Source organism: Cryptomeria japonica, chromosome 7, assembly GCF_030272615.1.
Source record: "Cryptomeria japonica chromosome 7, Sugi_1.0, whole genome shotgun sequence".
In the NCBI taxonomy this organism is placed as follows: Eukaryota; Viridiplantae; Streptophyta; class Pinopsida; order Cupressales; family Cupressaceae; genus Cryptomeria; species Cryptomeria japonica.
The window spans coordinates 817,234,710-817,245,330 of NC_081411.1; the positions used below are offsets into that span (position 1 = coordinate 817,234,710).

The 10,621-nt window shown below is 35.7% G+C and overlaps 1 protein-coding gene across 3 annotated transcripts; it reads right to left on the reverse strand.

Moving 5' to 3' along the window:
- Nucleotides 1-3,281: 3,281 nt before the first annotated feature.
- LOC131041826 (peroxidase 19) lies at nucleotides 3,282-6,933 on the reverse strand. 3 transcript variants are annotated; one of them, XM_057975047.2, is made up of 4 exons: nucleotides 5,600-6,933; nucleotides 4,917-5,055; nucleotides 4,485-4,646; nucleotides 3,282-3,990 (listed from the first exon to the last, which is right to left on the reverse strand). In XM_057975047.2, the coding sequence occupies exons 1-4, from the start codon at nucleotides 5,813-5,815 to the stop codon at nucleotides 3,578-3,580; spliced, it is 930 nt and encodes a 309-aa protein (XP_057831030.2). In that variant the 5' UTR covers nucleotides 5,816-6,933; the 3' UTR covers nucleotides 3,282-3,577. The 3 variants fall into 3 exon arrangements, with proteins under 3 accessions (XP_057831030.2, XP_057831031.2, XP_057831029.2); XM_057975048.2 differs by lacking the exon at nucleotides 5,600-6,933 and adding an exon at nucleotides 5,223-5,396 and having other exon boundaries at nucleotides 4,485-4,650; nucleotides 4,861-5,055; XM_057975046.2 differs by having other exon boundaries at nucleotides 3,283-3,990; nucleotides 4,485-4,650; nucleotides 4,861-5,055; nucleotides 5,600-6,918.
- Between the last annotated feature and the right edge of the window lie 3,688 nt (nucleotides 6,934-10,621).

Below are 10,621 nucleotides of genomic sequence, written 5' to 3' on the forward strand. Positions count from 1 at the left end.
CTATTTCCTCACATTCAAAAGGGAAAGGGAAAGCATTCATGGCTTCTACAAGTGGGAGGACTTAATCTTTTGCGACAAGAAAAGGAAAAGCTCTTTGTGCTACTACAAGTCATGATTTAGGGAGATGGCTTCTAGATTCGGGGGCTTCTCATCATATGGCATCTTCACAGTCTATGTTCTCTTCATTTGAGCCTTGCACCATGCTGCAGATTTTGATGGGCAATCATACATACATGGATGTGTACCCCACTTGACAAACAATCTCCTTTCCATCTATCAAATCACACATGGCGCAACTAATTGAATTATGGAGTTCACACCTGAGTCAGTTTTTATTAGAGACTTGGAGACTAGAGCTATCATTGCAACTGGGGTGGTTGATCATGCATCTCGGTTATACTCCTTTTCAGATTTTGTTGATGATGATGATTTCACATATGATGATTCTACACATGATGATCACACTTCTTGTGACAATTCAGACTTTGAGGAGAACTTTGGGTACTTGAACTTGAAAATTCTCACATGTGACCCCGTTCTTGAGCCTTGTATTTCATCTCCTCCCATTGATATCACATCACCTATTGCACCTAATGATGCAAATAGTGTGACAGTTTTTCCTTCATGTGATTCGGTGCAACATGATATCTCATGTCTTCCAGCTTCAGTTTCTTGGGATGAGACATTGCAGGTTTGTTTGTGGAATCCTACATTGCAGATTTGGGAGACATCATTGATGATATTCATCTTCTCTTTGATGAAGATGATCCTTCTTTGATTGTTGCGAGGGAACACTCTGACCCTCTTGTTCGTTCTCTACATGATCATTCTTTCGAGGTTGACATGATTGTGGATACTTATGTACATCAGTTGGAGGAGGTCTCTTTATGTTTAGGGGAGACGTGTGAGTCTTTGGATATTGTTCTACATTGATCTCCACTAGATCTTAGAGTTCCTTTTTCAGCAGTGTGGAGCACTTTACCACCTTTAGAGGGGGTATCTTTCATCTTCGACATGGGGACACTTGAGCAATTTTCAGAGATTCCATTCATCATGAGTTTTTTTCATACATCTTCCCTTCATGATTGGGGAGACTTCATGGATACACCTTTGGTTTTGTTTCTTCCTAAGGGAAGGAATGTTGTTCGACGTTCATGGAGCAGTTTCTTGATACATCATCGAGCTTCTATCATTGGTGCAGATTCTACATTAAGGGGGGGCTTCCTAGCTTGTCTTCTTCTCTCATATGGGGGGACTTTTTCCTCACATGGGGTTTTGTTCCTCACATACTTCTATGAGAGTTCTCTTGTATAGTTTTCATCTCTCTTTTGGGTGAGGGTTTTTTCCCATTGGGTTTTTCTCTCTTTCCCCACTTTGTGAGAGATTTCATTGCATTGGTTTGCATGCATTTGCATTTGTACATGGGTACCTAACATGGCCTGGTATCCGAGACCCATCTTGCATTGCTTAGTTGCATTGTAGACTTAAGTGCATTCCTCTAAGTTGCACTTAAGGGGGGGTGTTGGTGTAAATAAGTATTCATCATGGATATTATTACACCTTACTTAAGTTCACTTAGGAAATGCATTTCATAGTAGTTTGGGTATGAAACACTTGGGTGTTTGTGCCACATTGAGATAGTGTGTGTAGGAGAATTTCCACCTTTTATGGTGTTGATCTTGTTACCACTCTATCATATCCACTTATTGTGGAGTGATAATTCCACCTTCGGTGGGTGATCCACCTCATGTGGATTATTTTATTGTTTCTCCTACCTACCACACCTATTTCCTACCTACCCTTGTTTCTTATTGAGCCACATGTCATGTTTGTGTGCTCACATATCCATATCGCCTTGCCTATATATGCATGCTCATATTCATTGTATGTAAGAACTATTGATATTTTGATCACATATCTATTGATGAGAATACAATTTATTCTTGTCCTATATTTTGTCTCTCTATTTGTACATTTCATTGAGCTCTTGATCTTGGCAGAATCTCACACATATAATATTTTCATGGACAAATAACCCCATTTATGTGATAAAATGCCATAAGTGAATTAAGGATAAATGGATCAAATGTCACAAAGTATGCAAACATGTCAAAATTAGTAAAGGAAGCATGAATTCCAATAATAGTAAACATTAGAACTTGTGGTGTAAAAATAATGATCTAGCAAAAAAATGTAATATTCACATGAATATGTAATAAAGATATGAAACCCTAACAAAATGATATGAAATGAGGTACAATTTGTTATAAATGAGGTACCAATTTTGTATTAAATCTAAAATTGATGTAAATTACAAATTCGTAAAGTGAATGTATGGGTGGATGGAAAATAAGACATGTGAGTAAGCACACTAAGAGAGGGCCCTATAGTGGAGTAGGGTCCACTAGTGGAGATGGTAGTTGGACACAATCAGGGAGTGAAGCATAAAAAGTGTCATGTCAATATTTATCCCCAAAAAGATTATCAACCATCAGCACACCAATAAACATGACTTAGTACACAACTATAGGTCTTACTTTTTTCTAGGACCATTTTGGATACCTTGACAAAAAAGACATGTGATGTGGCATCATATTTGATCATGGGGACTTGAAACCAAATTTTTTAAATAGGGGACTTGATAGAAACAAAATTGAAATTGATTTGAAATATCTAAGGCAGATTTTGGGAGGCGTGAAGTTAGGGTGCTCTAGTACAAGGCCTTCTCCATTAGTAAATAGGGGACTTGATAGAAAGCAGCTGTACAAAATTGAAATTGATTTGAAATATCTAAGGCAGATTTTGGGAGGCGTGAAGTTAGGGTGCTCTAGTATAGGACCCTCTCCATTAGTGTGTGTAAATAGGGGACTTGATAGAAAGCAGCTGTACAAAATTGAAATTGATTTGAAATATCTAAGGCAGATTTTGGGAGGCGTGAAGTTAGGGTGCTCTAGTATAGGACCCTCTCCATTAGTGTGTCTCCTCTTTTCTAATATATGGAGGATGGTGTGATTTTGAAATATCTTTGAAGGGGTTGTCATAATGCTAGTAAGTACACATATAGATAACATATGAGCTAAATATATAAAAATGTGTGCATAGAAAGACAGGTTCAAACAATATTAAACCATTTATTATTATATATATATTTTAAGACTCCCAAAATAAACATAAATATATATATATAAAATAACGAAAGATGCAAATTTTTCCATTGGAGATCGGTATATATTAATTTCAGACTTATGTAGACTCTCAAGAATCAGATCACATGGCGACACCATTTATATAAAATATTATGGAGATGGTTTTATTGCGAGAGATTAAATCTTGATTTTGGGGTGTGATCTACATTTTTCATAAGAATATACATTGAAAAACACTGTGGATCAGAAATTCCAGAAGTACAACGTCAAATACTGTGATGCGTTCGTAATTGAATTTGTCACCAAATCAATTTTATACACAGAGATCAACGTGGTAGAAAACTTCTGAAGTCAACCTTCAACAACTGCACAGTACTTTGGATTCATACTCCAAGGAAGAAGATTTAAACGTGATTTAAAAAAACAGATTCTTAGGCATTAAATCTAGTGCAGTCTTTTCTGATTTCACCCTGGTTTCCTGTCTTGACAGCAATGCTTCCCATTTTGTCCATGGCCGAACTAAAATCTTGAAAGAAATTGTTTCCATACTTATCATAGAATTGAACCAGAGTTTTTGTTCGTGGGTCTCCCATGAGAGCTTGGTCAGTTCCCAATAACCCCAAATTTAGTTGCAGGTTATTGTAATACATGCTGTCAAATTTGAAGGGTGTGTTCACATCAAAAGGAGAAAGAATATCTGTATTGCCACCCATTGGAGGACATGACATCCTTAGAGCTTTTAGAAGCTTTGGATCCATGGAAGGGTCCGGTTTATTTGTCTTGTGGTAGTTGTATAAACGGTCCAAGAATCCATCACAATGAGAAAAACCAATGCTATGAGCTCCTGTACAACAAATTGCACAGTTAGATGCAAGAATAATTAAGAATAATTTAAGTTCACCATCACTGCTTATGATTATTATAAATAAAGTTAGAATTATAACATCACCAGGTGTTAGGTGAAATGATAATATGTCTTCTTTGACTTACAAGCTAAGGATACCAAACGCTCTTTATTCCACCAAATTCACTAAGATCTTAGTGCTCTTTTACATGAACTCGTCTATAACTTTTTGTTTGGTACAATTCTTAGCTATTGGAGATTAGGAATACCACCTTAAGCTACAATGGTGTTATGGTGGGTGCTATTCAAACTTGAGTATCGAATCAATCTTTATGAAAAACCCCACAGATTATTTCCATGTTTTTTTAATGGGCACTTATCAAATTGTACCATAAGGTGATGTTGCTAGTATATCACATTGTAAGATACTTCTTTGTTGAAGAATATTCAATTGTAAAGGAAAACAGAACTTGTGAGTTCCTTATTTTAATTACCAGATAGAGCTACCAGGTCTGATCTGTTTAGGCCCTTCGAAGCAAACAAATTCAGCAATTGATCCACTGTGTAATTAGCTTGTGGGAGATTTCCTGTAACTCGAGATGCAGCTGATAGCTTTCCATCTTTTCTGCCTTTCTTCACTGGATAATTTGGACCTCCTGCCTATTCATATTACATCAATCACTATCATGACTCCTAAAACAGAACTTCACATGGCCAGGTTCATGTGTGTGCATTCAGTGAATGTTATTATTATACTGATCAATTTCAGTTTCCAAATTTATTTAAATGCACACAGCACAAACTTTGACTTCAGATTCAATTTGGGCAATATCATGAAAACCAACATCATGAAAGTTACTGTCTACTTACTAAAGCAACAAAATCTCTGGCTGCAATGGCAAGAATATCAGCACATGAGACAATACCAGGGCACTTGGCCTCCACAGCTGCTTTTGCTTTATTGACAGTATCAAAGGCATCAGCAGCCAAATTTTTGTTGTCAGCTGCATCCCTTTCAGCAAGATGTTTTTGGGTGGATGAAATTAACACTGATCCATCACATCCCTACATTATCAAAAGCCAACAAAATAACTATGAACAAATCATTGTGCTCACCAGACAAAACCCAATTATATACAAGAAAGGATTTTTTCCATTTGGCATAACTGTGATTCAGAGCATTGCATCCACACCCAAACTGTATACAATGGAGAAAGAACAGACAGACCTACAATGTTCATAAGATTCTCTCTGATATCAATACTCTCTGATGTTCTGACATTCTGACACACCCTTAAGATAGGTGTGGATGCTTTATCAAGCAGGAAAAACTCACTTATCAACTTAACCTGATCTAAAAGCAAAACTGAAAATATCTTGTAGTGATAAGTATCAATTACCTGTGATGACCAGTTTTAAATCAGCATTGACAAAGTTTAACAAAGGGCGATCAAATTGTAAAAAATTCCAATAAAGCAACGTTCCTATCAGTCCACTGTTCTTTGATCCTATTTATACATACATCGACTATACTGAAACAAAGCAGAGGCAAAGCATTTGATATATATTGATAGATCAAACATATAAAGAAATAGATACATGATCATACATCAACAAAGCAGTCATGGAAGAATAGCCTTATAGTCGCTGGAGCTGAAACAGGTGCCTCCACAAATTTTTGTTTGGCAACACCCAACACTAATGCCTCCACACTGGGACAAGATTTTGAGTAAAAATTGACACAGAACTGATCAGCATCAATACTTCCGACACAAACAACAAACCAAATTACGAGAACTACATTTATCTGGATGTTGAAACCCATTGTGATTTCAGGTCTGCCAAAACAGGCACACTTCTCATAGAAGCATCAAAACAAAAGGTTTCAGGCTTCCAACACTCAGTGCCAAAGAATATCTGCTTTCAAGTATATTAGCAAGTACTAACAAAACACAACCGACCAGAAAGCACAGGACAAAAGGCAGGCGACCATTCTGGAAGAGGAAGCATTATAATTTGTTCATCACATTAAAACCCGTGATGGAAGTGGGAAAACGAGCCATTGTACATTAAAAATGGCATTAAATTAGTAAAAAATTGATTCTTGCCAGATATATGTATGTCAAACCAGAGCCTATGGATTCTCTAAAGCTTTGACCAAAGCTCTGTCCACTATAGTGTAGAGAGCAGAGCCCTCTGCACCTCACTCTATGTATGGGAAGTGATCCTCAGACTGAGCAACGAAGGTGGTGCGTGCCAAATCCTAAGAAACTGAAAGATTAAAACATCTTATAGAGCTCATTTAGTTATATGTATATGGGAAATTTGTGGATTGGGGTTGAACCAACTGATGGGTATTTTGGATTTACATCAGTAAATCTTTCTGCTCAGAATTCTGCCAAAAGACAAAATACTTAAAATAGTCTGCGTCCCCACTTCCCTGTGTCTTCTTTATTTAAAACTGATTTAACAACCCATGTATAGTCACCATGGACTTTCCTTATCAGAGAATCCAGACTGTACTTTGAATCACTCTGCCGAGCATAAAATGATATCAGTAATACTGTCAGACTCATAAAACCAATGCACACAGGTACTGGGGAATGGGTGACTGATTCATAGACATAAATGAATTGCTTTTTATGCTTGTGGGAGGCACAGTGCACAGAAGGAACTACTTTTAAGGATGAAATTTTCAAGTTAAAAGTCCCCAAGTGGGAGGATCATCAAGTATCTCTGAGAGTGGTTTTAGGCAGCCCACAGGATCTGTTTCATCATGGATTTGGAGCGGACAAAAAGTTTTCAAGTGAATATGATTTTTCACGAGAAACCATTTACAGTGTTCTCGTGTCAAATGCCCATCTCCGGGAGTTCTGCCAGCAGGGCATGCAGCACACCATCTTTATAAAAGAAACGATGAGCTCGTGAACAAAAATGTTTTCTATTCATTGGGCCTCATGGCTTAATTATCCTTCATTTAGGGAAGAAGAAAGAACAAAAGTGTGTACGTTGCACTTTTCCCTTTTTTTTTCATATTATTTTGTACACATTTTTATGTTTTTAAAGGAACATTCTGGAACGAAATAATTTGTATACATGGTTATGTTCATATGGCCTTTGAAGTTTTACAGTGTTTTTGAGCTGTATGTTTCGGTTTGTGTAAGTTATACGGATTAATAGATAATTATGACAGCACATTTGTTTACCAATCATTATTAATTGTAAGTTCAGCAATTAGATTCTACTTTGTCTACATCAATGTTTAATAGTTATTATTTTCTTGTTTTTGATTATTTTTTAATCAATTAGGAGACCTAATTATAGCAAAGTAGTTAATCATTATTAATTTCTATTATAGTGAGTCTCAACATCAACTTGTTTTTGTTACATCAAATATATTTCAAGCAAACACTTTATGAGGTGTTGAAGGTTAGATTTTACAACTAACATAATCAAGGTTACATGACAAAATAGTCAACTAGTGCTTCATAGCATCAACTTGTTTTCTTACATCAAATATACTTCAAGTAAACACTTAATGAGGTACGGAAGACTAGATTTTACAACCAACATAGTCAACGTTATATGACAAAAGAGCCTCATTTGGACACAACGTGTATGATCATACACCTACATAAAAAATTGAGGTTAATCTAATTCATATGTAATTGTTTTCTTCTAATACATCTAGTTTGAAGTGATTATAAGCTATAATTAAAAAAGTTATGATCATCACAATGAACATCTCTCTATCAACCATCAAAATCAACACAATTCTCTAACTTTTGATTTCTCCATTTCTAATTTCTTTCATATAATTCGTTGCAACTCTTTGTCTAAGGTCTTAAATTATATTTAATTCATTTATTAGCCCCCCATATCTCTAGAGGATAGAGTTATTCTTTACATTTTGGTAAACCCAATAGATCTTACACTACCTAAGAGCTCTAGGTGTGAAAGGTATGAAAATGTGAATCACAATAAAGAAACAAATGCAATGCAAGATCCACACTCACAATCCATACAATCACAAAATAATGTCTAAGATCTATGCTGAAATCAAATGATAAACAATAATTCTAACACAAAGACCTTAGGAGATTCCATTGTTACTTGAGATTTGCTTGAATACTTTGATATGTGGCTTGCTCTTCAAAATAGAAAAATAATGATTGTACAATGATATAATGATGAAGGATTGGTGCTTGATAGTTGCTAGCTCTTGATTAGTAATGCTCATGAAAGTGATAATTTGACTATAGTGTAGGTGCTCAAAATTGTTGGGAGGAAAATAAGTGAACAAAGGTCTTATTTATATGCTAAATACTAAAATATAAGTTTCCAAATTGTAAGGCACATTATGGGGCCCGATAGCAAGTTGAGCCTCTACATGTATTGTGTGGAGAGCAAAATTGTGACACTTGTCATAAGGGTGCTCATTTGGGGAGAAGGATTTGTGAAAACTTCTCAAATAAGAGCTATGGAGGCATGTGACAAATTTTTTTTGAGTTATCTCTTGGCATGGATTTCGAAAGATTCTTTGCAGGACCAATTTGACCACTCAAATAGACTTAGAGATAAATGTAAAGTTCTAAAATGGTAGTTGGCTAGATTTTCTCTACTTGGATGCCTAGCATGTGACAATTAAATATTATTTACATTAAGTAATATTTTGGAGTCTTGCATGTTGTTGCATGTTGCTACAAGATCAATAGGTTGCCTTGTGGGGAAGTTTGGAACTATGCATGTTGTTCGTTATTAGTTTGCATGCATGTAGAGACTATGGATATGGCATTTGGCATCCTTGGACACCTACAATGGAGATGTATAATTTTTTTATGACTTATTCATTTAGTAGAGTTGATTTTGTATTGTTTAGAGAAGTTGTTATGTTGTCGGATTTATCCTAGACTTTGTATCACAGTTTGAAGAAACCTACAAGAGCATAGACTTTGTTCATTATATTGTAATAGCTTTTTACAGGAATACAAATACATATGTGCTTTGGTGTGGTGGGTTTTTTCCTGAAAGGGATTTCCACGTAAAATCTAAGTCATAGTTTTATGCTTAGATCATGAATTTAAATATATGTGCATATTTGTGAATATGTAGTTGTCTAAGGTTTTTAAAGAAATTTTTGCATTCACTCTCCTATTCGATTTACATTAGGAAGGTTGTTTTTGCACTTTGTTTTCCTTTTGTTGGTATCATAGTCTGTCCAACTTTGTTATTGTTAGAGTTATCTTGTATTAACTAATAATTATTTTTTTAATTGTTAGTCTGTTATACTCTACGCTTAAGCTAAACTTAGGCATTTAATAATATTAATTATTAAATACTCTTTATCCCTTTAGGGTTTCTTTAGGGTTGCACATCTTTAGGGTTTCTATTCTCTTGTCATAAGGATTGTATTGTAACTTTTCTTTTTCAATTTCCCTCTCTGAAATAATAATTTTTTCTTCATAACCTTTTTTGTGTTTTGTCTCCAATCTTCTCTTGTGACAGGTATTTTGCTTGTAGATGCTCTTGGGATCTCAGAAGTTGTACTTTCTCAACTTCTTCATGGTATCAGAGTCATCATTTGCTGCTGCTTGTTCCTGATTTCTTTTTAGAAGATTTTCTCTAGAGGTAAGGGTTTCAGTTCTTTTTCAGAGTTTTTAGTTTGGATCTGGGGTATCTTTTTTGTATCTGGGCATTTTGAGCTCAAAAGGATCTCACCATTGAGCTCAGAACACCCAAAAAACCCCATTTTCATATAAAATTTGTCAGTTTGGACAACTTTAGCTCTAGGAATTTTTTTTTGAGTTTGGCCCTTATAGGCATGTTTTTCGAGAAAAAAATAAAATAAAATAAAATTTTTTACCCTCTTTATGCCCTACAAGAGGGTTTTTTTCTTTTTGCCATAACTTGGGCAAACGGAGTCAGATTTTCGAACACGAATAGGTGTCGAAAAGCTCATTTCGAGCCCTACTCAGATCCGGTAGTGAGATTTGCTGATTTTTTCATTTGGTACCTGTTTTTTTCCATCCAAGTCAACGCTCTTTTATGCACTCTGAGAGCCATGAATTGGGCAAACGGACTCTGTTTTTGAAAAACGAATAGGCGTCAGAAAGTTCTTGGAGAGTTCTTCTCAAATTTGAAGTTAATTTTTTTCAGAAAAATCACCAGGTACACAAGATAGTGTCTGTCGCATTTTCTTTGCTCTTGTCTTCTTTTTTGGCTATCAGATTGTACTGGGTTTTTGTTTTACATATTGTGGGGGGTGTTATTTTTTACTATTTTCTATAATTTACTTCAGAAAATCAGAACACCTAAACTCAAAACAAACCATAAAACCCCTTTCTGCATCTTTTGTCTAGTTTGAAAGATTACTTAATTAAAAAAATCAAGAGCGGGTCCAGGTTCAGGTACAGGTGCCCATGGTAGATTCTTCAGTTGAGCTTCTTACATCCCAGAACTATCACCTCTGGAAAGCTTGTATGATGAGGCTTCTTAGATCAACGGGGTTGTGGTCCTGTTTGGATGCGGATCAACCTTTGTTGCAGCGTCCTTTTGAGATTCTTCAGCACCAGAATAAGATGGATGAGGCTATGGGTGTCATCTCCTTACATGTTTCAGACAGCTTGCTTTT

Coding starts and splice junctions, on each gene's coding strand:
- LOC131041826 (XM_057975046.2), bottom strand. CDS start 5,815: ATGGGTTTCAACATCCAGATAAATGTAGTTCTCGTAATTTGGTTTGTT. Junction 4,651..4,860: donor CCAGAGATTTTGTTGCTTTA/GTAAGTAGACAG, acceptor TAATATGAATAG/GCAGGAGGTCCAAATTATCC. Junction 3,991..4,484: donor AGACCTGGTAGCTCTATCTG/GTAATTAAAATA, acceptor TTTGTTGTACAG/GAGCTCATAGCATTGGTTTT.